This window comes from Nipponia nippon, unplaced genomic scaffold, assembly GCF_047370975.1.
Source record: "Nipponia nippon isolate SJK-2023a ecotype South Korea unplaced genomic scaffold, ASM4737097v1 scaffold_2, whole genome shotgun sequence".
In the NCBI taxonomy this organism is placed as follows: domain Eukaryota; kingdom Metazoa; phylum Chordata; class Aves; order Pelecaniformes; family Threskiornithidae; genus Nipponia; species Nipponia nippon.
The window spans coordinates 112,290,934-112,318,772 of NW_028262336.1; the positions used below are offsets into that span (position 1 = coordinate 112,290,934).

At 40.7% G+C, this 27,839-nt stretch overlaps 2 protein-coding genes across 8 annotated transcripts in view; both read right to left on the reverse strand.

The window, feature by feature from the left end:
* Positions 1-854: 854 nt before the first annotated feature.
* Positions 855-27,099, reverse strand: MPHOSPH8 (M-phase phosphoprotein 8). Of its 6 annotated transcripts, none has more exons than XR_015704566.1 (15): positions 26,714-27,099; positions 22,251-22,406; positions 20,540-21,394; positions 17,408-17,510; positions 16,034-16,282; positions 15,476-15,601; positions 15,302-15,390; positions 14,020-14,160; positions 13,122-13,208; positions 11,004-11,158; positions 6,403-6,557; positions 4,948-5,075; positions 4,130-4,213; positions 2,975-3,256; positions 855-927 (listed from the first exon to the last, which is right to left on the reverse strand). XR_015704566.1 is itself a non-coding variant. In XM_087756403.1 (14 exons), the coding sequence occupies exons 1-14, from the start codon at positions 26,954-26,956 to the stop codon at positions 3,215-3,217; spliced, it is 2,613 nt and encodes an 870-aa protein (XP_087612529.1). In that variant the 5' UTR covers positions 26,957-27,099; the 3' UTR covers positions 2,933-3,214. The 6 variants fall into 6 exon arrangements, 2 of the variants coding, with proteins under 2 accessions (XP_087612529.1, XP_087612530.1); XR_015704565.1 differs by lacking the exon at positions 855-927 and adding an exon at positions 976-1,738; XR_015704564.1 differs by lacking the exon at positions 855-927 and adding an exon at positions 976-2,762.
* Positions 27,100-27,488: 389 nt separating this feature from the next.
* Positions 27,489-27,839, reverse strand: part of PARP4 (poly(ADP-ribose) polymerase family member 4) — a 59,589-nt gene continuing 59,238 nt past the window's right edge. Inside the window, exon 38 of one of the 2 annotated variants that reach the window (XM_087756379.1) lies at positions 27,489-27,627. The gene's annotated coding sequence lies outside the window, so the exon portion shown is untranslated. The remainder of the gene's footprint in view (positions 27,628-27,839) is intronic. The other variant, XR_015704563.1, reaches the window with a different exon arrangement.

Genomic DNA, 27,839 nt, shown 5'->3' on the forward strand with positions numbered 1-27,839 from the left:
TACTGCTGCCTCAGTCCGGCTCACGTTTGTATTCCGCGCTGTCTTTTGTCTGCCTTTGGTATTTTTTCCCTAAGCCTTGTCTTTGCCTTTCACTCAGACAGTTTTAAGACTGGTTCAGAATCTGAAAAATATTTTCCCCATTTATGTGGGACACAGAAAAGCTGAGGAAGTTTAGAGCTTGAGGATCCAGTGACAGGCTTGCAGTGCATGCCCAGGCTGCCCTAGTAGCTCAGAAAAATGTGGCCTTTATAGTTCTCTTGCATTCTTAAAAGAGAAGACTCTGTTACAGCTCCACGTGACGGAGGGAGACTCCAGCAAAACTAAAGACCCTGCACGAGGCATTCCCATAGCAATCCTGTCTCCGCTCCCATGCTACCAGACTGCCACTGCTCAGACTGACCTAAAGGCAAAAGATTTTACACTGGCTGTTTTCCAGTACTGTATGGGAAGGCAAACGGAGGTAACAGAATTACAGCAGGTACAGGCGGGCAGAACATTTTAGGACGGTCCTCAGGCACTTTGAACTGACTAAGATGGCAGCTGCGCTCTGCGCTGTCTCTTCCATATATTGAAACAGCTTTCTTCCATCCAGACTGATCAAAAAATATCTCTTTTTTGAAAAACAGGTGCAGAAAGCACAGAGGACCTGTTAATAAAGTCAGCTGCATCACCCACCAACCTTCAGAGTCTGTGAAAGAAGCCAGGAACACCAGTAGCGATGACGGAGCAGTGAAAGATCATGAATCCAAGCCTTCAGAACCATTTATTGCCACTGCAGTTTATAGTAACTGCAGCTGCTTAGCCTTGCTGACAGGTAACAGCAAGAAGAAACTGAGCAAGGTATTTCTCCACAGTGCCTCAAGAATTGCTTTTTATTGTAGCTACTTTCTCTTCATCTTTTGTCCACCAAACCCTTTTTCTTAGCACCTGGATAAAAACCATATAATAAAATCAGACAGAAACCAGCTTCAAATATCTTTTCATATGCCTTTTATGCATCTTCAGTAGGGATCTGGAATTTGTATCGCCAGCTAAGAGAAAGAAAGATGGCTGCAAAATCCATCCCTCCATAAAAGAATCATGAACCCAGATTTTATTCCCATGTCCTGTAAAATTCCTCCCTCTCTCCCAAATGCCTCAAGGAGAGAAAAAGCCAAACCAACCCCCAATAGTCCAACACAAAACCCCAAACAAAACAAACCCCCAAAATCAACTGGCCTTTGACAAACTACTTGCTATGTCAACTCTTGGGAGCATTACTAGACATTTTTAGGTTAGACTGTACAACAGTTTTGAAATAGCATCTGTATTCTATGGACATTTGTTCAAAAACCTTGTGTCCCCACCTTGAACAGCTCGACCGTTTACCACCGACGCGCTGCACAGAGCTTATCGCACAGGCTCCGTACTGTTGCCTGTGCAACGCTTCCCCTGAGGAAGGGACAGCCACATACGTGGAAACCGTCCCTCCGACATAACGAACCACGGATGTCCCCTTTCCTTATTCGTCTCCCAGGGTTATGCACAGTGACTAAAAAGAAACAGAGCTACACAAAGTCCCGAGTGCTGGTGGCGACGTACCTGAATCTCAGCCAGTGCTTTTCATGCAGTTCAGGTGTTCACACTTAGCAAAATGAGGTATCTATCTATCATATTTCAGAGAGGTGGAGGTACCAAGTCTGTCCAAAACCCAGACTTGTTAACATCTCGTCAATACTGTTTGCAAGAAGATAGGCAACTATTCTAAATCAAAACAGAAATGAGTATTTGTATGTCATGTTGCTGTTCTAGTTTTATATAGCTTAATGTGACGTTCCACAAAATTGAAATAGTGTGCTTTGTTACTCATTTGGCATCTCTTAAATAGGAAAGTTTTAAACTTTCAAAAACCAAAAATTAAAAACTGGTTAATTGACCTTTATATTAAAAAGTCACAGTTCTTAAAAGGATACTTAATACATCTGCACCATTTTGATGGTCAGCACTCAAATACATTAAGATTTTATCCACAATAGTTTTGCTAACAATATAGGCACATAGTGGCGTGTAAACTACATGTGGCAACCAGAACAGCAAAGGCACAATCCGGGTTTTTTTTTTCTACACCCCCCCCCTTTTTTTTTTTTTTTTACTTTTCAAGATGTTGGTTAATTTACAAAGAAAAATATTCTATACTTCATGCAGAAGTATTACATTTGTATTTTATAGCACAGGACCATTACAGAACTGCTCTCATCTGATAAAATGGGTCATTTAAATAAAAAAAAACAAACAAAAAGATAGCAGCTCTTTGCACTGAGGAACTGAATTTCTGAATTAAAGGACGTGTTCTCATCTGTCAGGCTGAGAACATCTGAAATCCTCTATGTGCACTGCCTGCACATTGAAGGTAGTTGAAAGTTTTCTGGTCTGCTGTTTTCAGCTTGTATTTGTTTTCCCATATGTCACTTGACTAAGAACTCAAGAAGTCTGTAAAACTATGAGGTGCTTCTCTAATACAAAAGTAGTTTTAAAACACTGATGTAAGTAGGAGTCTGATTGCGATCCCCTATGAATTGAGCCTATTCAAATGTCTCCGTTCATACCTGCAGACCTAACTGTGTGTTCGAAGGGAATCACTCTGAGCACAACCGCCTTCTCATCGGGAGACAGTAGCAGGAAAAGTTTCAAACCAGATCACAGCCCTCAGCAACTCAAAGTTAAATCTAATGCAGTGACTTCAAAGTGTAATTTCTGCCCACGGCTCCAAGAATGTGACAGTTCTGCATTTTACATAGAAATGTTACAGTCAGAGTAAGTAAAAAATTCTAGTTTACAAATGGAAAAGATCTTTCTATTAAAAAAGACATTTCACGTGGTTACCTTAAATAGTTCTTATATGCACCATTCCACATTGTGGAAAAGCTGAAATACGCAGTCTGGACTCCACAAGTTAAAGAAAAACAGAATTATATGTATTGGCACAAATACTTACATCTACATCTGTACAAAGTAAAAAAAGCTGACAACCCTGTCCCACCAGCGCAGCGTATTCAACTGCTCTCCAACACACACTTTCCTATGTGACTGCCAACGAGTGACAGCGAGATGGGAACTTAGTCTTAAGAGCGTGGTGCCAAAAAGTTCCAAACTGCTCTGTCAGTCTCTAAACAGAGGAAATCAGAAGTATATCCAAAAAAGTGTCAGTCCGCTCAGCGTGCTCGCAGCTGTGAGGTCACTGCAGCTGCACTCGGTACGCGCCTATTAGCAGCTTTACCTGTAAAAGCAAACAAAGGTTTCAGATAAAGATTGTTCACGTGTAACTACTGTGTTAAACACTTCTAATGCAAGAACAGCATGAGAAGAGGCATACCATTGCTAGTGACCGAGAAAGGAAAAACAGGAATTTACAATCTGTGTTCAATAAAAATCAGCTTACAGCAGCCCTACTGAAGCATGGATGGCCTGTAGGACTCAAGCGGAATACTACTGCATTAGGTGGTGTTTAAACAAGTTAGCCCCAAATCTGAACCAGACAAACACATATACTTGCATCTGAATAAGAGTTCAATTTTTTCCCTTTAAGGGGGGGGGCATGCAAAATAAAACATTTCAGAGTATAAAGCTGAAGATCTAGAAAATTTACTGGTGCATCTTCCAAGGACAAAAGAAATGCTACCAGAACAGGATCCGTTACTCATCTTGCAACATCTAGTGGGACTACTGCCCAACCACCTGGAAAATACAACAGACTACGCAGGCTATTTAAAAGCAGACCGCATATCCTAGCAAATACTTCCAAGTTCTCCTAAACACACAAGCAAAAACATCTGTATGCAAAAAATAACTGACACTCCATGTATCTGTTAGTCATTAAACTCACAATATAGATGGCGAAAATGTTCTGCTGTAACATTACTTTATCCTGGTGCACAAATTATTCTGACTGCAGCATAAAACCATTTAATTATGACAGAACTGACACCCTTGGCAACGTCACAGGACGGAACTGTAACTCATGGGAAGTGGGATGAGGAGACAGTGGAAAGCTCTTAGTTTTACATTTGCGACACACAACTAGAAGCATTTAGACTATGGAAGAGTTATCGTGCAATAAACTAACACATTTATTTTTGAGAACGTTTTGTACCTTGGCAGTAGGAGCTTCTGCCAACCGTATAAAAAGCTTGTTAAGGCCTGCAGTAGGGCTGAAGGAATAAATAAAGTGACTATCCTAAAAGGAAAAAGAAAATGGACAAAGTTAATGGCAGGACATGGCTGAAAGCGCTATGCGAGTGGACTAACAGGACACAACATTTTAACTATGCATTTTTTGAAAGAAAGTTGTGTATACTGCAAAGAGCCTTTGGTGCAACCACAGAGAAAACAAGAGGACTTGAAAAAGCATGCATAGTGATGCATTTAATAGATTTAAAAAAAATAATCAAAATTTCGAAATTAACCATCAGAAATATGAGGTAGGTTGTTAAAGCAAGGTGTTATATTTAAGAACTTACTTGGGTCAAAAATCTGAGAGGCTAGGTGAATTTGAGAAGTGAAACAGCTTTACATTCAGAGTTCTCGCCTGCCTGCTCAAACCCTCCGTTCTGAAGTCACAGAATCACAGCAGGGTTGAGGCTGGGAGGGACCTCTGGAGGTCACCTGGTCCAACCAGGCACCAGCTGGTGCTCAAGCAGGGCCACCTGGAAGCAGGTTCTCCAGCACTATGCCCCTGCCTTTTAAGGCATAAATTTTCATGGAGTCTTAAGTATATGCAAGGTTTGTAGTTCTCTCCATATACAAAGAAGAATTAAGTTTCATTTAAAAAAAAACCCTCTATCATGATAAAAAAAAATTGCTTCATCACAATACTCAAAATCCAAACGAAGGCACTAAGATTTCCCAGGCTGCTCCATAAAGACTTTATAAAGCAGTTTTACAGTGAATCGGTTGTATGAAGAGATTTACCAAAAACACAGGGAGCTGGAATTTGTCGTTTAAAACCACAGCTTGTACACTGCATGGTCCACAGAGCCGAGCAATGACGTCTTTACCAAAGAAATTTGCGTGGAAAACAAAGAGAAGAATTCCAGATCCTGAAAGGGAAGGCAATTTAGTGACATGAATTTGAAATGAGATCCATTATTTAGAACAACTGCATACAGTGAACATTTGAAGACAGGTACAGATATATAAAAATATTATATAGTATATATTAAACACCAATGGAATATCAAAGCAACACGCAGAAATCCAATCTCCCAAAGCCAGTGGATCCCAGCACAGAATACAACCGACTTGGTCACTAAGTTAAGGTCTTTTGGCAGCAGAAATAATTTTATGCGGCTATCAGAAAGGAAAGCAAAATGGATACAGCAATCCTCGGTACGGTCCACCTCTGTGGTTTTAGGTTTACCTGAAGAGAGTTATGAATTTAGTGTGGTTTGGGTTGTCTGTTCTTTTGGTAAGGACAACCCAGCCCAGTCAGTTATAGATTTTTATGAACTGCACTGAAATTCAATAATCAACAATCTTCAATACCCACAAATACCTCATTTTAATACATAAACTTATATGAGGTTTCTTAATTCTACAAAGGATACCTATAATCAAGAACTGGAAGACTTCTGTTACAACTCTTAACAACTAGAAAACAGGCAGACACAACAACTTTCAATCTTAGTTTAAGTAGTATTTCAGTCACAATAATGTATTTTTTTGAGAAAAATCATTATCGGTAGATATTTCCCTGATATACGCAAAAGGTGACTAAAAATGACTCAGCTAAGCCAAGCATCAGAGATTAGTAGCTGGATTCCTGAAAGAATGAAGAAACATTCCCAAGTATCTTGGGAATTTGATTCCCAGCTTTTTCAAAGGGTCTGTGGGCAAAACAGAGTTGATTGATGCTGGCTTCTTTTCTATAGTATTTCTACACTGCCTTTCTATCAGGACAGTGCTGTGACTATACTCCGAGACTCCAGTGCATTAGGTACTGTCTACTAAACAAGATGACCCACTACGAGATTTTCTAAGTATGCTCTTAGATAAAGATTTTTCAAAATTATTAATTCTAAGGTAAACCACTCCTTTCCTATAATACCTGTCACTCAGCTATGTAACCCTACAAAGCTACCATAACCCTTGAACAGAAGAAAGCAGCTGTGTATGTAGCAATAAAATAAACCTCTTAAAAACCAGACAAACCCCACCCACAATGCATCAAAACACTGCTCCTCTCCCTAGACTTCATAATCAGAGCATCCTTAATGTTATATGGCATTACATTATGTCATACAAAAAGTATCTGCTATGCAAAATCATTGAAGACACACTTACACAAGGCAGTTTCTTAACACATTGTTCTATTTAAAAACAAACAAACAAACAAACAAAAACCCACCACAACAACAAACCCCTTACCTTCTGGCACATTTTGTGGGGGTTTATAGTTAAAATCCGTAGAAAAGTCTGGCCCTTCACAGAGACGATGACACGCAATTGGAAAGACTGGCTCCAGCAAAGCAAGACGAGCTTCAAAATAATCCCTGATGGTATCTTCTGCTACTCTTGAGAGCCTAAAAGACCAAACAAGTGAGGCCTGTACTTCACATAGTAACATTACTTTACCAGACAGACAATGAGAGCTGACGCAAAAAAGTTACCTTTTCGGATTCCCGACTTTCAGGAGCGAATGCCTTCATCACTAGCATTTATGCATAGATGAACCCCAAGTCCCAATACCTTGTTAACAAACCATTTTCTCAGTGATCTGTTTGTGAAATTCATCTATCGGGTCCACAAAAATAAACAGCTGAGACAAATGCACTGCAGAAGACTGAAAAAAATTCCAACTACCCACATATTTTGAAGGCTCTTCATGTAGAGAGATGTCCCTGAAACATCAGTATGTACCTAGTGGCCAAACAGAAACAGGCAACCACTTCCCCAGCATGGCTGATTTATCAGTCTGACTGCAAGTACAATGTAAAAATAAATAAATAAGTTACTGTATAATTTTACTAGCAATGCTATTGAAAAAATGCAATTCCCAATTAACTCTACTAAAATGCAGTGAAAAAGTAGCAACGTTACCATTAAATAGCCAAACTGGGGGGTTTCTTGTTTGGTTTTTGGGTTGGAGGGGTGTTAATTTACGCAAGCAGTCTAGCCTTCAAGAGAGAGACCACATTGACCACCAGCGTTTGGCACTTTTACAAGCAGGTTACTAAGTAATCCTCTTCAGAAAGCTGTTTTGACACAAATGGGTTTTAAAGGCTTGTGCAAGGCAAAGGTCCTGGCTCGCTCAGCTTTATAGCTTTTTGAGCCATTACTCAGAGCACACTTCCCCCCACGCTAGCTGAGATTACCATCTGCAGAATCTAAAACTTCAGTGTTTGATTGGAAAGAAACCACAAGAATTGCCATACCAAAGCAAGCCCAGAAGCCCATCTAGCCTAGTTTCCAGATGGTAGACAAAGCCATATTAGATATTGGAAATTAAACAGTTGTCTTTTTGGTACACTGTCCTAGTTTCCAGCAATCTGATTTAGAGGCATCCACAAACTAGAGACTGCAGCCAAATCGCCATCTCTCCTTAGATCTACTTAATCCCTTCTGAAATCCCACGCGTTTGCGATTGCAGCATTGTGCAACAATGAAATCCATAATTCAGTTTTTCTGTGCAAAAATATTCCTCCACTTCAAACTTACCATTAAATCGTTTAACAGGATGGCCTGTAGAGCCTGCCTTGTGGCTCTGGGTTATTTTTTGTTCTTGTTTCCTGATTTTATTTTAAATTTTGACCTTTTAATCTGCCTCAAGGTGACGTGTGTCATCTCCCTCCTCTATCCTCACAGAAGCTACTCTGTATCTCTGATCATCTTTACTTCTCCTTTCTGCTTCATCTCTTTTTGAAACAACAGAACTGGAATGGCACCTGCTATTTAAGGCATTCGGACACCATGGATTTACATTTTATTTTCAGCTCCACTACTACCACATTACCTTCCTTTTTGACCGACAAGAAGCACTGAACCGGTATTTTCAGGTAATGAGTCTAGAAGCTTCCTCAATTGGCAAGAGCTGTGTTACTCCCTGTATAATTCACATTACTACAGTGGACATCACTGCATTTATCAATACTTAATTTCAACTGCCATTTCACTGACAAAATTACATGTTCAAGATCTTCCAAAACTCATTATTCAGATTAGCCAAAACTGAAGGTGGCAGATTTTAAATAGGAAACAAACTGGAAAAGGCATCAAATAGTGACTGAGTGACAAAGGACTAAGCGACAAAATACACTGAACAGCAGGCGCCAGATCCCTTTTATCTGCATGCTTGCTGCTGCCTCTAAAACCTGGGGAAGACTCAGCATACTCCATTTATCCACTCCAACCGCCCCTGTACACTTCAACAAGTTTTCTATGTTCGAAAAATTATTATTAGTTTTTATGCCTTTAGCACTTTTTTTTCCCCATTTAGCCTGCTGCAAGAAGAAAACATTCCTTATAGCTTCTCTCTGCTCAGGACAGAAGTTAGATGCAGTGATCTACAACAGCTCAGACAAGCTTTACAGCGCATTAAAAATACTGGCATCGCAATACTTTCCTGCCAGTATGAAACTGGATCAGAATGCATTAGTTCAGCAAAAATCAGTAGCACAAAGTCTAGTTGGAAGCCAGTCACTACTGGTGTACCCCTGGGGTCACTACTGGGTCCAGCCCTGTTTAACATCTTCATTAATAGGCTGGATGATGGGACAGGGCATACCCTCTGCAAGTCTGCAGATGAGACAAAACTGGGAGGAGCGGCTGACAACACCAGGGGGTCGTGCTGCCATCCAGAGGGACCTGGACAGGCTGGAGAAATGGGCCAACAGGAACCTCGTGAAGTTCAACAAAGACAGGTGCAAAGGCCTGCACCTGGGGAGGAACAACCCCAGGCACCAGGACATGCTGGGAGTCACCCAGCTGGAAAGCAGCTTGGCAGAAAAGAACCTGGTGGACACCAGGCTGAACATGAGCCATCAGCATGCCCTTGCTGCAAAGGTGGCCAATGGTGTCCTGAGCCGCATTAGGCAAAGTACTGCCAGGAGGTCAACGGAGGGGACCTGCAGGGCTATGTCCAGTTCCAGGCTCCTCGCTACAAGACAGACATGGGCATACTGGAGAGAGTCCAATGAAGGGCCGTGAAAATGATGAAGGGACTGGAGCATCTCTCCTATGAGAAAAGGCTGAGAGAGCTGGGACTGTTCAGCCTGGAGAAAAGAAGGTTCAGGGGAATCTTATCAATGTGCGTGTGTGTGTACATATATATATATATATATAAAAAAAATACCTGAACTGAGGGTGCAAAGACTGCAGATCCAGGCTCTTTTCAGTGGTGCCCAGTGACCGGACACGGGACTATGGGCACAAACTGAAACACAGGAGGTTCCCTCTGAACATCAGGGAACATTTTTTTACTGTGCAGGTGACCAAGCACTGGCACAAGCTGCCCAGAGAGGTTAGGAGGTCTCTATCCTTGGAGATACTAAAAAACTGTCTGGACAGGGTCCAGGGCAACCAGCTCTAGATGGCCCTGCTTGAGCAGGGGGGTTGGACCAGATGACCTCCAGAGGTCCCTTCTAACCTCAACCATTTTGTGTTGCTGTGATTCTGTAATTTCGTAACCGAGTTGCTTTAGAATTCATAGACAAATACAACCTTGCCCTGGAAATGTATTTCATTGTATTTTACTGGTTTGCACTACAACATTTTTTACCTGACATTTCCCTTTGCAAATGTCCCACAAATTTCTCTGCCTTACAGAAGGGCTCCATTGTGACCACCGCTGCAATCATCATATGGGAGCATTTGCTTAGAGATCTTACTTTTTACACTTAGTATCCTTAAATTTAGTATTTAATAACGTTCTAAAGGAAAGAGCACTAGTAACTACTTAAAACAGAATAAGAGTATCTGTAGTACTACAGCGCATATCAGTGACCATTACAAGGCACTTTGCGTCAGGACAGATTTAGGATGTTAGCTGGTGGGAAACACAAGACATCAGAGACAGAAAACAGCTAGGGCCTTCTAAACACTAAAATAGAAGAGAATGAGCTTTGACTACAAACTCATTGATAGATTGTCTTATATTACACAGATAAATCATTAGGATGAAATAATCATAAACCAATAAAAGGATCTTGCACTGAGACAGTGTTCTTCCAGCACTAACTATGCATTCACAGCAAAATCTCACCCGCTGCAGAAGCTCCGAGACTCTCGAGTCTCCTCCACACTTAGAGATTGTTGGTTACGATTTCCTGCCCTGATACGTTAACTATCAGTATTCTTCCAAACTGATACTTAAAAGAGCTTGCTCCTTCTCTTTATTTTGTCTCTGTTTAGCATCCATATTCATCAGCTCAGTATATTTTACATGACCATATGACATGAATGCTTCACATACCACATACACTGCACTGCTCTTCAGTCATTCTGTTGCACGGTGAAGATTTTTATTTCCATCATTTACTGGCATGACAGCTTTACCCTAGCACTCTCGGCTCACAGACATCAGCTGATATTTAAGGGTCCAACATCCTAACTATCTCCACTGACTTTTCATGGTGTTTTTGTTTGGTGTTATTTGTTTCTATTTTTTTATGCTTTTTAAGCAAGGTATTTTATTTGGCATGCCCTAACGGAAGTTTACATTCAACTTTCTGGTGCTTATAGACCTTTTAGTTTTCCTGATTGCTGTATTTCTAGTTTAAGGAATCTTTCACTTCCAGTAATTCCCTTTTCCTCCTTTCCATCTTTTTACTCTGTGTTTAAGCAAGCATCTGCTAATTCTGTTAGCTCACATCGTTTTCATTTCACATGACTTATAGGTTAGCTTCCTGCCCAAACCAGATCTGTTTTCTTTCCTGAAATCTCCCCCTCTTCCCCTTGACTTAAACCAAAACTATGACATGTCCAGTACTGCAAACGTAACCAGAACAAACTTCAAAGTACAGTTTACTCACGTTTCCAAATGACTCTTGAGCTGCTCATACACCAGTACGTTATTACATTGTTTAGCAAAATGCAGTGCACTGTTCTGATGCTTTGACAAGATGTTACAGTCTGCTCCGCTTTCAATCATAAGCCGCACTATATCAGAATTCCCTCTTTTACAAGCCTGTGCAGAAAGTGAGAAGATGGAAGGATGGACAACAATGAGAAATCCCCCATTAGAACAGAGCATAACATTGGAGTAAGCAGAACTGCAGAAATGAATGAAAATCCAAAATTAGTTACAATTCAGAAAACAAGTTTAGGCATTTGCTCTGTGAATGCTAACACAACTCGAAACTCAGGATCACACTCCATAAATATCTTATCTTTACCCAGGCAACACTACACACCTGATCCCACAGAAGCAGCAATACTCAGGGTGACCAAATGGACTTAATTAGGAAAAAAAAAAAAATAGAGAAAACAAACCCCAAAAGTTCTGTGAAAACATGTAATCTGCTGGAGTTCAGTAACTGTAAACTTTTTTGCAATTGTTTACCTGAATAAATGGGTTTCTACAGAAGTGTTCAAAATGACTGAAGTAACACTTCCAAGTGTCTGTTTCTAGGAATCTCAGTTCAAATGGTACTTCAGGCGTGCGGTAAATTAACAGAATTTGCCCCAAATCGTTATTTAGCTATGTTAGACCATCGCTGTTACCAACTGCCTAAGTGTCCAAGGCTGTTCAGTGTTACTTACAGCAAGAATTTCAGGGCATGTCAACAGAAGACTTGACAAAAGTACAGGAAAGTCTAAAGAAAGCTTTACTTTGAAGAATGCAAACACATGCTCTTGGCCACTTGTTTCCAAACACTTCACTCAGATGAATTAGGGAAAGGCACAAGAAATATAAATGTCTATCTTCACGAGACCTTTCAGAAGTTAACTTCTGAAATTTGTCTCAGCTCTGAACTTTCATCTGTGCTTTCAATCCATAATTTTCCATAAACAAACCAACCCACCTGCCCGCCCCCACAAAAAACCCACAAAAATCACACACCACCTCAGAGAAAGGAATTAAGTGCCAAGACTTTTTCCCTCTTTTAAAAAGTATGATCCAACTCCTAAGGTTAAGTAAGAGTGACTTGATAAACACATTTATATGTTTATCCACACATGGCTAAACTTATTGCAGTAAGTTACTGGAAATGGAGACTCTATTCTTTGTATCTGCACAGCAAAACAAATATCTGGAATAAGTCACTGTAGGCTGCCAATTAGAAAGTATGTACAGCTGTTCATCAAATACTAATAAAACCTTTAAAAACAATGAAGGTCAAAACCGAGGTTCATGGAGGTAGCCAAACTATGAAGAGATTTTGGACTGAAGTGGCTGAGGAAACCACAAGTGTGTTATTTTCTTTACAGAAAATGCGAATTCCACACACTTGTTAAGCCTTGCAGAGGACAGAAGAGAAACAATACCACATTGTCTTGGACAGAAAAGCTTTTCTAGTCTCTTCTGCAAACAAATTGCCTTAAACAGCCTACATATAAATACAGCAAGTTTATCGGGAAAGGGAACTTCGGTGAAATTATTTGATATAAACAAAAAAAAAAAAAAAGAGAAGCACAAACTGTTTTAAGGGTCTTAGAATTTTCCCATTACAACAACAACAACAAAAAAATTTCCTTTGTGATGGGAGGGAGTAAAGGTGCAGAACAGGCAGTGGGAAGGAGACTGCAAAACGTTTTTTTATTTCTGGCCTGCGACGAAATGACAGAAGTCAGTCACAGCAACGCTCAAGTGAAAGATTCTCCTTTCTGGAATTTTTCTCTTCCTGCTGACAATCAGATTATCTCAGTTTTAAGATCACATCTGCATTTCTTTGAGCCAAACAATGGAAGAGGACGATGAGCCACATTTAACACTGTACGCTGAGGGCATCTGCATTTATTGCTTAGATATAACAGTACATTAAAAAAAAAAAAAGATTAAAACACTGCCTAGAATAACTAAGAGTAGTATCTGCATTTCAAATATAGTACATATTCCCTAAATCAACTCTACAAATATACTTTTATGTTTTATTAGTTTGCCAAAAGTATTTACTATTAAACTGTGTCAGGACAAGCACTGAATTTACCTTCATTAAAGCAGTTTCACCACTGCTCTGCTGCATGTTCACATATGCCCCAGCTTCCAGAAGAATAGCTACCGTTGTTAGAAAATTCTGAAAAAAAATAAAAACAACCACAAAACCACAAGACAAGTCAGTAGAAAATATTCTAGTTTTGTTTCAGAATACAAAGTGACATTTATTTAAAATCCATCAGTAAAATCCAAAGCATGAGGCTGGACACAATTAACATTGTTCTCTCCCATGGCTAATAAAGAGCAATTCAGACTCAGGAAAGTAGATACCCATGAGTATTTACAATTCTTACTTTTTTCTAAATCTTGCAATAGTGAACACCACAGGAAGAAAGCAGTATGTTTGCGTTAATCACCCAACGGGAATCAAGCTCCCTTTTGGCCTTGTATCTACTGCATGGGAAAACACATGAACCAACTTGAACAAAAGAGCACACCCATGAAACATCCTCTAACTTACTAGTCTAGCTGGTCTTAGTTTGAGAAGAGCTTGCCACTGTCTCCATCTCCCAACTCTTGAACAGTAAACCCTGCTTAATCAGAGATTTGTTCTCAGTCTCTCAAGTTTGGATCCTGTGTAGCCAGAGATCATAACAAGCAATTCTAACACAAGAACTTCAGCCCCCATGACAGACAAATTCAGAGATATCCTTTGCCTCCACTTTCCCTCTAGGTAGCCCTATGATATTCTCTGCTTAGGGCAGGGTTTGTGATCAGAATTTATTTACACTACAGTAACCACAGCTGCTGAAATTATGCCATTAAGGTCACGCTGCTATACCCTGCTAACTACTTTTGAGCCATTGTCCAAGGGAAAAAAAAAATGTGTACCACTTCTGAAAACAACTAAAAGAGCCAAGAACCACAAATATGACAATAACCAAGCCAACCTTTTCAGCTGCCTGTATCAATGCAGTTGTTCCATTTTTCTGTCTACCGTTAACTTTAGCTCCTTTCCTGATTAGGACCCGGAGAAGGTCATCATGCCCACCAGCAGCAGCAAGCATTACTAGGGTCATTCCACTTGAGTCCTGCAACAAGAATCATTGCCATTCAAAAAAAAAAAAAATTCAAGTACTTTAAGATAAATCAAAGCTGCAAGACAAAAATTTCAAGTGCGTTAACACGTTTCACATAGATTCCCCTCCCTGGCAGAAGAATTCACACGTAAATGGCTGCCAGATACCGACAAACTATCGCCTCCCACTTCTCTTGTCCACAGGCCTCGCACTCTGAGCTCCATAATCTGTAAAACCTGTAACAGTCCGAGGACCAGAACAAGAAGGAGGAAAAACAGAATGAGCCAGGAAGAAAGGCAGCAAGGTATTTGGGAGTGGGGAAGACAGCAAGACAGTGGAAAAAGGAATCAGCAGCCACTGGAGGAAAACCACAATGGCTCAAGTCAGCTGCTACCACAATGCTGCTTTTGGATTTTATCAGAGTATAAGTATGAAGAGACTTCTGTGAGTGGCCAGTCTCCTCACTCATTCTTGCATTTGCCACCAGACACTACGGTTCAAAGAACACATGCTTGCCTCAGCAGTTCATTTGGCATCTTTTCTACTACACTACAGAATTCTTAGCAAAACGTATAGTTCTCAAAATGCTACATAATACAAATACAACATCACCAGTGAAAATACTGGTATCAGAGATTTTTATCCTCAAAAAAGGAACTATAGTACTATTTAACAGGAAAATACATTTTTGAAAGAAAAAACAGTAAGAACACGGCTGATGAAGAACTGGCAGAAAACTAATTATCAATGAAGTGGTCCTAGTCTGTCAAACAGAACATTTACCTTTTTTTTTTTTTTTGCATGTATAGATATTTAACATAGTTTAGCCACTTGACCTAATGGGTATCATCATTCTTTATACTATGTAAAGTTCTAAATTTAATATTCAGTTAAATCCAGTGGGCAAATCTGCTGCAAATCCAGCTACTAGCATGCTTCTATCAAAGTATACTTTATTAAACTCCATTTTTTCTTTGGAAGAAATGGATAACAAATATTGAAGCCTCAAATTCTGTACTCTCTTCTCTCACCTTGTGCTTTTTTTCCTAAGGTGAGACAGAAATCTACTAGCAAGAGGGGAAAACTTTCAAACAAGCCAAATTTGTACTCTTCCCTCCCACCCCCTCCAATACTTCTATTGCAGAACAACTACCTCTTGATCCAGATTATACTCCTCGTTTGAAGAAAGTGCCATCTTCACTGTCATATAATCTCCACTTTTAACAGCATCCCTCAGGAGAGCTAGAAAATAAATTCAATGCAGTTATAGGATATTTCACTTTGAACGCCAGCGAAAAAATGCCCCTTCCTCCCAGCAAGTACTCACTACTTGATATCGGTTCTGTTGACACATGATTCTCATCTTCTCCATCAAGATGGTTCTGAAAGTCTTCTAGTGTCAGCCATTCTAACTGCATGTCCATACCCAAACTCAAGACTTGTTGCTTGCCATCTATCATGTATTTGGTTTTATGGAAGAGAAAATGTAGAACAAGTAATAAGTAACTCACAAATTTCTAAACCATTCATTGCTTGCCATTGCTTCAATGATCAACAGCTTAACATACTGCCACACTTTCATTCAAATAGACTCTGGAAGTCAGCATGGAATGGTTCCAAACAATGAAGGCTATGTTACAAACGGACATAAAATGCTTTTACTCAAAACAAACTGTTTCTTTGTTGTAATAAATTAGGCTGGAGTGATAAGAGATGGTGAACACTCTGTTACAGTAATAGCAGAAACACACTGAGTTTCAAAAGAAAACATCATTTCAGCCTCCTGGGGAGACAAGAATTGGAGCACTAAGAGATGCAAGCAGGAATGGAGAAAATATTAACTGCCAGTGCTCAGCTTTCCCCTGCATTTGTTTCTACTGCTCACCAGAGTTCTCCATTCGACACACATCCACTACTTCTCGATCACCTTCTGCAGCAATGTAAGTCCATGTGTCTGTTTCATCTCTTATGTTCCTCCTTTCCTTGTACACCTTGCTGTCTTTTGATTTTAATTCTTCTATGAATTTATATTCTAGCGAAGATTCTTCTCTTTTGCAGTTATTCTCAGAATATTCACTTTTTTCTTCTGAAGCTACATTAAACAAGTCAAATGCACTTTTGATGTCCTTAAAGCCTAGAATATTAAGACAGTTACCAAGAGTGACTACTTGAGCCACTAAGGTCTATTACATAACAAAGTTTAAGTGAGTGACCAGAGTCCATTTAGAAAAGGTCTGTTCTCTTTCCGTAAGTTAATCATTGGTGAAGCATAGGAGCAAGCTTAACAACATAAGGCAAAAATCAGGAAGAGTTGGTTCACCTCCAGCTACCCTGGCAAGTCTGAGTTCTGACTGCTTTCAGACTGCTTTTCTTCTTTTTAAGAAATGTAGTTTAGAATTATGCATAAATTACTGCTTTGAAAATATGGTTCAGTATCTGTGATGAACAGATGAAGGACACGTGCTGTATAAGGAACAATAATGAATCATACTGTTTGTTACTACTTTTCTTAAGCATTGTAAGCATCTATGCTGCTTTCAGTAAAAGACAATTCTCTAACAACAGCTATTTGAAGCATAACAGCTCCTCCTATATCCATTCATGACCATCAAAAGTGGAGTTACCTAGTTTTCCTCAGTTCATCCTCATCAGAGCAGTGAGTGAATTTATCCTGAATAAAATAATCTGGAATTTTACTGGGATCAAGAGTGGTAACATTAATACTCCATTATACTATTAAGAATAAAAATACAACCTAGACATTTTTCTTCATGTATCAAATCATCCAGTTCTGGTGATATTTTAAGGGTTGTATAATATAAGTCATCATTGTGGCTAAAGGAAGAGGCAAGAAGTTTGTCTGATGGGAACCTCTACTAGTTCTTCTAAACATACAAGGTGTGTATTCATAGTATCATAAGAACGCTTCTGGAAATAACCAATCGTTGGATGAATCCCTCCAAAAAAAGATTACTGTTACATGCCACAGAAGCACAGTTGACCATATCAAATGAAAAAGGGCAAAATCTTGACTTGTCTACAAAAACATTAGATCTATACACTTCCATGCTTCATACATGAAAATACATACAGCATTCACATGAAGCATATACTAACAAAGCCATTAAATAGCAGACTTGTGCTTCCTAAAATAAAAGCACAAATTCTTGTTTCTGGCATGTGTTACAGAACTATACAACATCTGCTCTTGTAGAAATAAAGAGGAGAATGTCCTTTCTTTTAAGCAGCTAACACTTACTTTTTAGGCCCTTTTGTTCTTTTCTGTTCTTTTCTTCTTTTTCAGATTCCTTTTTTTGAGATTTTTCTTTTGCTTCAGTTTTCTTTACTTCTTTCTCCTGATACTGAGAACAAAGATCAAATTAAAGTGGTATAGAAAAAATGAAAAATAAACTCCTTTCACCACTCCAACAATAAAATATATTTAAAATTAACACTACTGAAACCTGTATATAACAGATTTGTGGACATTCCTAAGAAAAGAATTAAATGGGTGAGTCAGGAGTTAAGTCTGTGAAGGCTTCTTCCATAAAAGAAGAGGTGTTATTTCCAAAATAAACCAACTTCAATTCACATTTTTATTGCATCCCAGCCATGCAAGGTGCTTTATGGCATGAGATGCAGATATGCCAAAACCAGCATTCTGAAGGAAATCCAAAATTACGAACTTTTCATTTGTTCCAAATACTGAACTTGAATAGAATGTAATTATTTCTAAGTATTTAACACCTTTGTAGCACCATACTCAACGCAGTTATGATAGCACTGACTTGAACCTTAACTGAGAAAACTTGACATTTGTATATCCATGGTTCCATGTATATCCAGGTTCCATGTTTTCCAATTTACAGATACAGAACGTTATGGCAACAGTCATTTGTGAAAAACAGACACTCAGAAAAATCCACCCAAACTCATCATATCCACAAAGAAGACTGAGCTTAACAATATCCAATATCACAGAAGAAATTTATGGTAGATGCAGATATATAATCAAATTTGCCAAAATAGGATTCAACTGCTTCCACCAAAGGCTGCCTTTCTCCTCCTGTCATCCCCTCTCTCCATTCAGCCAGCAAATTCCAAACTGCAGAGTGGCTGGGACAAGGCTCCTTGGCATGGCTTTCTATCAGCCCCTGACACTAACCTGGTATATGGAAAAGCACTGGCTTTCTGAAAAAGAAGTGGCCCTAAAAGAAGTCCCCACAAAAACTACAGACTGAATTTATCATTAAATGCTACCATTTCTTTGACACAGGAAAACTTCAATTAAAATAGATGAATTTGGGGTATCATAATGTGTTAGCAGAGCTGAGACATTTAATCATCTTCTCACCCCCTCCCTCCTCCCGACAAAACCTCAGCTTTTGATCACTGATACGATTAACTAGTAGCACAAAGAGCTGTTAATCCCGGCAGATGCCCAGTATTTAGGAGGAGACCGGTAACTTACTAAAGGGATTACCAGATATTTGCTACACCAAGAGGCTGTTAAAATCAGTAATCCTGAATTCTATTCCAGATTTCCAATACTGATCAGATGCAGAGCATACACTGTGCACTTATTTTTGGAGGCAAATCAAATGGAAAGAATGGTTCGGCGTGCAAACTGACTCCAAACAGAGAATACTGTATTATAAATTGACATGACAGTGTTCTGTAATCAGAGCTATATAAGGAAAGTCAGGTAGCTGAAACATAAGCAATGATTTTATTTGAAAAGCATAATCTGCTTGGGCCAACAATTTAGTGAAGCCAAAAAACTTCCAGAACTCTCCACCAAGCCCACCCATATAATAAGTCCACAGCTGCTCTGGAGAATAACCAGCCAGTTACAGAAAACATTGTTTAAGCCTCCTAGGCTAAAAAAAGCAAAAAGCAGAATGTCTTCCTTGCTTCCTTGGTACCTAGGAGCACGACCTTCCATGGAGCACGACCATGAGAAAGGCGTACAGACAACTTACTGAGGGTGCTGGCTGAAGAGCCATAAACAAAACAGCTTTCACCTGCTGTTGATTTCTTCGTGTTTGGGGTGACAGGATTTTTACACTACTGGTACATAAAACAGAATTCCAAAGACTTATCTGATTATCATCACTGATGTCTCTCTCTCATGAATGCTATAGCCTCGAACTATCAGAAAATACTTGAGTAATAAAGGGCCATACCATTTCAGTTATTTAATTAACGTTTTGAAACTGGGCTATGCCTCATAGTAATTGCTTAACCTTGTTTACAAAAGCTTTCACCGCTAAGCTCCTGCAAAAACACTGTTTTGTGTAGCTCTACTCTGAGATTATGCCACGTAATTCTCTATCCCAAAATCAACTTCCTTATGTTTAAAGTGGCCTACTCCATCCATACAACAACCTTAAGCAGAGGATCACAGCTGAACCTACAAAAGATACTTGCTGCCACAAAATTATAGCCTCAGAAGAAGTGGGATATAAGCCAGTCAGTATCAAGGTGTTTTGGCTGCAATCCTGTTACAAATCAGAAAGGGGTTTCTCTGAGCAGCCAAAGATTTATGAACTGCAAACTGTATTAGAACAGTCTGAAGCAGCTGAAACAAATTATATTCTCAGAAACATTCCAGAAATACTGGGGTTTTTTTCCATTTTTTTTTCTTTTACCTTTACCATCCTGCTTTTCTTAAAACACTACTGTATTAATAATAAATAATAAATATTCCAGTATTTGCTTAGCTCATTTCTTAGAACAGGTACAGCATTTGTAATGAACATGAAACCATGTCCTGAAACTAAGCATTTTCTCCAAGAACCCCAGGAACTCTAACAAGATAAGCCAGCTGCACAATTATCTGGTAGACTTGGGTTTAGAAGCGATTTCAGCATTCCAATTCTCAGGTAGGTGCTAACACGTGTAAGGTATAATGGAGTGGCCAGCTTTTGAGAGAGATCAAGTGAGTGTTTTAGCTCAAAAGTGCACTTCATTGTGCAGTGCTGGATGGATAGTTGCTCAAGACTGAATGTCTTACTACACAGGTAGAAAAAAAGTCAAACTGAGGCAAGTGTTGAAGGTGTGGGGAACAAAGCTAAAAATGACACCGTGCTTTGGAGGAACAGTAAACTTAATTCTACGTAAGTACACATAAAAACCAGGAGAAACTCATGCTGTCATGTTTAAAGACACCCTTCTCTCCGAAAGTGTTCCCACCTTTATAGTGTTCAGAATCCAGAAATTCTTCAGTCTCTCCTATATATTGTGCGGTGGGCCTTTCTTTAGCTTCATCCAGCTCATTAACTTCCCAATTTGTATTTTTCTCTTTGCCATCAGGAACATGAGAGATCTGTACCTCAAAGATGTTTAATTTAATCCCCAGCCCCTACCCCAATGCTTTAACATCGCTTACCTCCCCAGTTGAATCAGTGGACTTGCGCCCTCTTTCATCAGCGCTCAATTTCAAACCCTTCTGCACTGGTGAAGGAGCAGGTGACACTTTCTCCAGCTCTCCGGGTACCATTTTTACTTTTTCTTGACCCTTTTGTTTTTTGTGCATGCTTTTCTTCTGTGAATAGATATCTTGAGTTTCCACTTTTCTACCTTCCTCTTTATAATCTTCAGCTCTCTGAATTTTTTTCTTCTTTCTTTTAACCTTAAGATCAATACTATCATCTTCATTACTTGCTGAGCCATCAAGATGCCTATCAGCAATGGAATCTTTTTCAGCAATTTCTTGTTCCAGTCTCTCTTCTCCACTTACTACCTTTTCCTTCTCATCTTTATTTTCAGAATTTAAGTCTGAATTTTCATTATCAGTTCCTTGAGAAAATACATCGTCTAGAGTACTTGATTCTGAGTCAAACTGAACATCTCCATGCTTCTCCTTCCGTGATTTTTTATTTTCTTTAGAATCTTCTTTAGATTTTATTTTCAAATCTTTAACTTCTCCCTTCCTTTTCTTGATTTCTTTAGTATCTTCTTTCCTTTGCTTCTTTGGGTCCTTTGAATCCTCCCTGGTTTCTGAAGTCCTTTTTTTTGGTTTTGAATCTGAAACCAAATAATCTGAGGAATTTTCACATTCTGTTCTGCGTTTTTCTTTGAGTTTTGCAGACTTAGACTTTTTCTTCTTCAGATCATCTGGACTTCTATCCTCTCCATCTTTTGACTTCTTCTTTTTCTTCCTTGGTGAAACATCATCTTTTGTTTCACTTTGCCAGTCACTGTCAGATTCTGCTTCAAATACATCATCATTTAGAGACAGTTTCTAAAAGGTAGGGAAAAAAAGAAAAGATTTCTTTCCCCATTAAACTGTATCACTTTGGTGTAAACTATACAAAACAGTAGTGGTGGTGCTTGGCAAAAGTAAATTTTTAAACACTTGAATCTTTTTATCACTGCAAACATCATTCCTCATTGTCCAATTGTAAAATTTGTAAATACGATTCTAGCTCACTTACCTGAATTACACTACTAACTGCTTGGATGAGAATCAATACATAAATAAGTCAAGTAAACCAATCCGACATCCAACAACCAGATTCCAGAACAGAACCAAATCTGAACTATTTTACGTCAAAAACAATTCACCTGATTTTGTAAAATTTACCTATAGGTTCCCCAGAAGTAGGGTACCAGTTTTCAAAGCAGATTCTTATGCTTCATTTCCAAACTGATTGAGCAGTTAAAAAAGAAAAAGCTATATGCTGCCTTCTTGCAATTAATTTTTTTGTATTCCTATCTTACCAAATTTAATGGTTAACATGCACAAATTCATCAATCTGCTACACAAAGCAGAAGGGTGAATTGAGCAGTGCCCAGCTTCACTGACAAGACAATATGCATGTGGGTAGGGAAAAGGGCTTGTTTTAAAACTGAAATAAAGTTTAGATGGATTTAGAGTCTGTAAGCAAACTTGTCAATTAAAAAAAAAACAAACACCCTAACCAGAGAGCAGCAACAATGTTCAGTTTCACATGAAACAAACCACTTTTAGATTGAAAAGATTCTTTAAGTCTTCTTAATGCCATATCCCAAATGTGTTCCCTTCTCCCTCCCCCCATTTTGCAGAGCCTAGATAGGGAATACCTCTTCAGTGTAAGATACTGGAAGGTGTAACACACCTGTATGTCTTTTTTAACAGGTTTAGGCTTATTGTCCACAATTTTTTTCCTGAATTCAAGCAGCACTTCTTTGCAGTCTTCCAAATGAACCTCTGGTTCCCAGGTATCATCATCAGAGGTATATCCTTTCCACCGTACTTTGTAGAGAATTTTACCCTGTAAGAAAAAACCCCAACATTTAATACAATACAGCACAGTACTGCATCACCTACTCAGTTCTGGGGGATCTCAGTGGATATATCATTTTGTGTATATAGAAATGAATATAATGGGAGTTCAACCCAATGTTGACATAAGAATTCCCAGAATTATTTCCATCTGCATCACATACTGAACCGAGTAGGCTGTAAAATGCTTCAGTAGTTGGAGTGGTTTTATCAAAAATATTTGTAATATCTAAAATTTGTTCAGAACTACAGCTACAATGTATAAATCAAACTCCCAATCATTTTACTGAAATGGATTTTCTGACAGTTATGAAACTTATTTTTTAAAAAGTTTTAATATTTCTTGTATAAAAATTTCAAGCTTTAATTGCTTCTCTTTGCTGAAAAAGTAGATATAAAACCCCAAGATTTATAATGCATTAACACCATTCACCTAGTTTTACATTGGAATTTATACCTTATGTTAGATTTGTAATCAATGCCACTATTGATAAACTGAAATACCAACAATTAGGGAAAAAAACCAACCACCAATGAGATCAAGTCAAACCTAGACAAAATCTGAGTGTGCGCATCTCAGTGGAGTTAGAAAGATTTTGGTAAAAGATTACATATGAAAGCCCTAGACCAATTGTTTCAACAGTATTTACCTTCACCGTAGGATGAAATTGCACCTTTTAGTCTCCATCTTGTTTTTTCACTAGATCAGAAATTTTTTTACTATTAAAAAAAAAAAAAAAGCTTTCCACCAAATTCTCTCTTGCCTTTCTCATAAATAAAGTAGTCTGAATCCTTATGTTTCTCAAGACGGACTCCTTGCTGAGAGGCAAGGCTTATTAGCTTGGACTCAGCATGTTGCTGATATAGCCAGACAAGTGGCAACTCTGGGCCTTCTGCACCAAGCTTAACTGGAAAGCAGAGACATGTCTGATGAAATCAATGCGGTCACCTTTACTGATTAAACCTGCAGTCTCTAAACAGATTTATGACAAAAGCTAGCACCAAACTTAAGAAAATCCATTGTCCATATAAAAAAAGCTAACAATGAACCTGAGGCAACGTAGCCATTCTTGAACTTATTTTCGGGGGGTGGGGGGTGTGGGTGGGTATTAGCAAATATACTAAGGAAAGCACCTTTGGAGAGGCAAAATAATAGTACCTCTTTCTTTAAAAATAGATTGATAATGCTCTGAAAGACCCTACAAACTGCTAACCAAGCCTGGAGAAGGAAAGCGTCAAAAGAACTGCCATTTGACACTTACTATTAAATTTAGTTATATCCATAAATTTACATTTTTGCCTGAACACCATTAACCTTTGACCCAGTGTATATCTATGCCATTAAACTGAAGCAATCAACCCTACTTACATTATTCTGTATTTTGCTTCACAGACACATAAATAAATAGCCTATATTCAGATACTTTAGTGCAATACTTCTCCTCTTATAATTTAGTTTAACCATACACTCTTGATTTAGGAATTAGTTTTCAAAATCATGTTCACCTGTCTCTCTCTCTTTCTTCTAATGGGGTTACTCATGAAATAAACGACTAGTAACTTTCTTATTACAGTCACAGAATAATTTAGGTTATAAGGGATCATCAGAACTAACAAGTAAAATGCCCTGCTCTAGGCAGGACCAACTAGGTCAGGCTGCTCAGAAATCTGCCCAGTCAAGTGTATTCAGATTTCCCTGTGTTCCAGCTTGTGTCCACTGCCTCTCCCATCCTTTCACTCTGTCCTCTCTACGTCGTACCATTAAGTAGATACAGATACCACTATGATCACCCCCAATTCTTCTCTTCTTATGGCAGAGCAAACCCAGCTCTCTCAGTCTCCTGTGCTGCAGCTCCCTAAACTGTCTTCACAACCCTTCACTCCAGTATGTCCATGTCTCTTCTGTCCTGAGGAGCTCACAACTTCACACAGGATTCTGGATGCATCTCAGCAGTGCCAAGAAGAAAGGAAGAAGTATCTATCTCCCTCAATCTGGTGGCTACACTCTTGGATGCTGTTGGCTGCCTCTGCTGCAAGAACTGCTGACTCATGTTCAAGTCACTTGTTTGTGGGGACTCTCAGCTTCTTTCCCAAAAATCCACTTCCTAGCCAGCTGGCCTCTCACCTGTCTGGTGGTACAGGGTTATGCCATTTCAGATGTAAGACTTCAGTTAGCTGCAGAGCTACTGTTACACCCTTGTAACTCAGGTACAAAATGAGTTAGAAGACCTTTTCTACATTAATTGAGAAAGCTGGATAAAATAAAGTCTAATGCAAATGTAAGACTATGCGGCTGCTGAATGACTCTACAGCCAGTACATGGGGAGTGATACAAAAATGCAGGTTAAGTGAAGACAGGAGATTGATCTTGTAGTGCAGTATGAAAGGCTTTCTAGATATACTGAGAGGAAACATTTCTGAACTTTGATTGCTTTTTCCCTTAAGCAGGACATGTTAATGCTTTATTTATCAGTAGGTCTAACTCAGGCCCAATCCCATCCCAGGAGCAATGTCGCTCATGCTACTACTACTACCAGCTCCAGCAACATCAGGACTGCGAATGAGAAGAGCTTCTCTGCGCGGCGCTCTCCAGCTCTCCCGCTTCTGCAAACTGTGACACGAACGTAGTGACTGGCCTTATGCTGTGCTGGACAGTGGCTGACCCGGTGTACCTGCTTGGACTTTGTATCAGACTCGGGAATCTGCAACCTGGGAACCACTAGTCTAAAGCAGACTACATAAAATATACTCCACTGGATGTAACACACAGCTTTTCCCAGCCATTATGGAAGTTAGGAATGGGTGCGAGTACCTGTCTTGCCCTGTATTTCTGAAGCACAGGAGCATGGCCCCCATTGAAGAGCAATGGAAAGGTGACCTGATGCAACTGGAGTCCATGCTACAAAGCTACAACCAACACATACTGAGTAAGGCAGACGCATACAGTAAAGCTAACTGCACTGACCCAGCCTGGAAACCTCGAGTGCGTACAGCTCAGAACCTGCTGCAGAATGGGCTGTTTGGAGGAGGACAGAAAGAGGGGGAGTAACAAACACACCTTTCTACCAGCACATGCCCATGACATTTTTATACAGATTTTAGGTTCCATTGCTGGGGGGAAAACAAAGAGGGGGCGGGGGGGAAAGGGAAAAAGAAAAAAAGGAGTCTTCTTCTCCGACTTATTATTTTGATCAACACTTCATACAGGCAAAGCTGTAAATGCTGTATTACCCCGAAAGTGTAACATTCTTAAGCCACTAAGATATTTCAGCCAAGATAAAACCTAATCATGATAGCATCACAAATGTCTATGAAATTCTTGATCTGAAGGTTCTCCAGCCTAAGGGTTTCAAAACACTGATGTTTTACACTAAACAGGCAGAATTCTATACTATCAAGTACCTGACTGAAGCCTAAAATAAAAACCATAAATAAGTTAAAATAAACAATTTTCAGACACAAAATCATTAAAAAAAGAGCTGTGTTAATTATTTTTTGCATTTCATGTTTAGGACATTTTAGAAGAACTTCAGCCAGTCTAGGCTGTTTTCAAAGAAGAGAAGGTATGATATTTCTGTCTAAACAAAGCAAAGATTGCGACAGCTAGTTATTTTAATTGGAAGAAGTCTCTCTCATTTTAAGAGGTCTTCACACATTTTATAAGCCAGTAAACATAGCCTCACTAAACATACCGTGAAACCACCTCCAAGTTCTCCATTATATTCAATCCTGCCCATTTTTGCACTCAAACGCTTTACATCAAAACATTACTGCAGTTCAGCCATAAAAGCAAAAAGTAGTTTAACAATGCAGACAACAAAAACTTAGTAAAGATACCCTAGATTTAGTCTCTTTAGTCAAAGCTGTAAGACACAAAAAGCTTCCTTGCAAAATTGTGCACAACGTGTTTTAAAACACAATTACAGCGGAACTATTATTTCTGCATGGTTCCCGCCCAAGCGTAAAAGCACCGTGCAGGAAAATCTGCCTGAGCGGCAGCCTCTGCCGGCGCAGCCCGCACCGCCTGCGCGCCCCGACAGCCAGGGAAGCGCAGCCGGCCCCCGCCGCGGCCCGGCCCACCCCGCGGCCAGCGCACGGTGAGCAACCGCTCCGGCTCCCGCGCTGCCGGGCACCTCCGCGGGGAGCGGGGCGAAAGCCGAGCCCAGGGCAGCCGCCAGCCCCAGTCAGGGGGCGGCCGGGCTGCCCGCCAGCCCCGCTGCCGCAGGGCGCAGCCGCCTCCCTGAGGGCCCCGCCGCCGCCGCCCCAGGAGAGCGGCCGGGGGCGCCGCGCACTCACCCCCTCGGTCTTCACGTCAAGGATCTTCTCCACCTCGAACACGTCCTCCTCCTCCTCCTCGCTCTCGCCACCGCCGCCGGCCTCCCCGCCGGCTGCCGCCGCGCCCGCCGCCTTGCCAGCCTCGCTGCCGTCTTCCTCCCCGTCCTCCTCATCCTCCGCCGCGGCCGCCGTCTCCTCCTCTTCCTCCGCCCCCTCCAGCCTGGCCGCCGCCGCCTCAGCCCCGCTCCCGGCCGCCGCCGCCATTTTGGGCCGAATTTCAAACGACAACGGTGAAAAGCGGCTGCGACATCCACCGCCGGGCGAGGAGGGAGCGAGGCGGCCGCTGCAGCCAATCGGCGCGCCGCCAGCCCATGACGTACGGGGGCGGGGCCGCCAGCCCGGAGGCCTCCGTGCCCTCAGTGCGGCGCCCCGCGGCAGCGGGAGGCCTCGCCGGGGTGCCGCCGGGCCGGGTGCCGCGGGGCCCGCCCTGTGCAGGCGGCGGCTCCGCTCGCCCCGGGGCGGGCTGTCCTCCAGCCCGAGGCCCGCCGCAGCTGGCCGACGCGGGTGTCGGCAATAGGGCTGCCGGGAGCCCCGCTCCTGTCGGCGAGGGGCGAGCGATTGCTAGAGCTGCCTCTCTGCACGCTGACCCGGAGGCCCCTTCCTGGAAAGCGTGGCCGAACCCGCTCGGCCCCGCGTCAGGTTTGGGCGCCCGGCGCAGTAGCCCTCCTCCGGGGAAGGGAGGTGGCTGCCGGTGAGCGGAGGCACTCGAGGTTACGGTGCCGGGTGGGCCCGGCTCGTCGGAACAGAAAGAGAAGAGCGCGCTGAATACCCCGGTACAAAGGTGTTCCTGGCCCTCCGCTGGGTGAGGCTTTGGGGAAGCGCACAAAAAGGACACACAGGGACGCCTCAGGACGAGGTCCTGCTGGGGTTTCACACTAGGAAGAAGAATCCTTTTAAATTTGGTAGTGTTTTGCATGTTAAAATAATTGCCTATAGGCAAGCACAGCTTTTTTAATGTAACATGCAGGAGAAAAAAAGACAATATTGTAAGAAAAAGCAAATAAACCACACCCTATTTGCTTATTCAACTGCCTTTGCTAGAGCCAGAGTGTTAATGTATGTCAGAAATGGTTCCTTAAAGAACAGA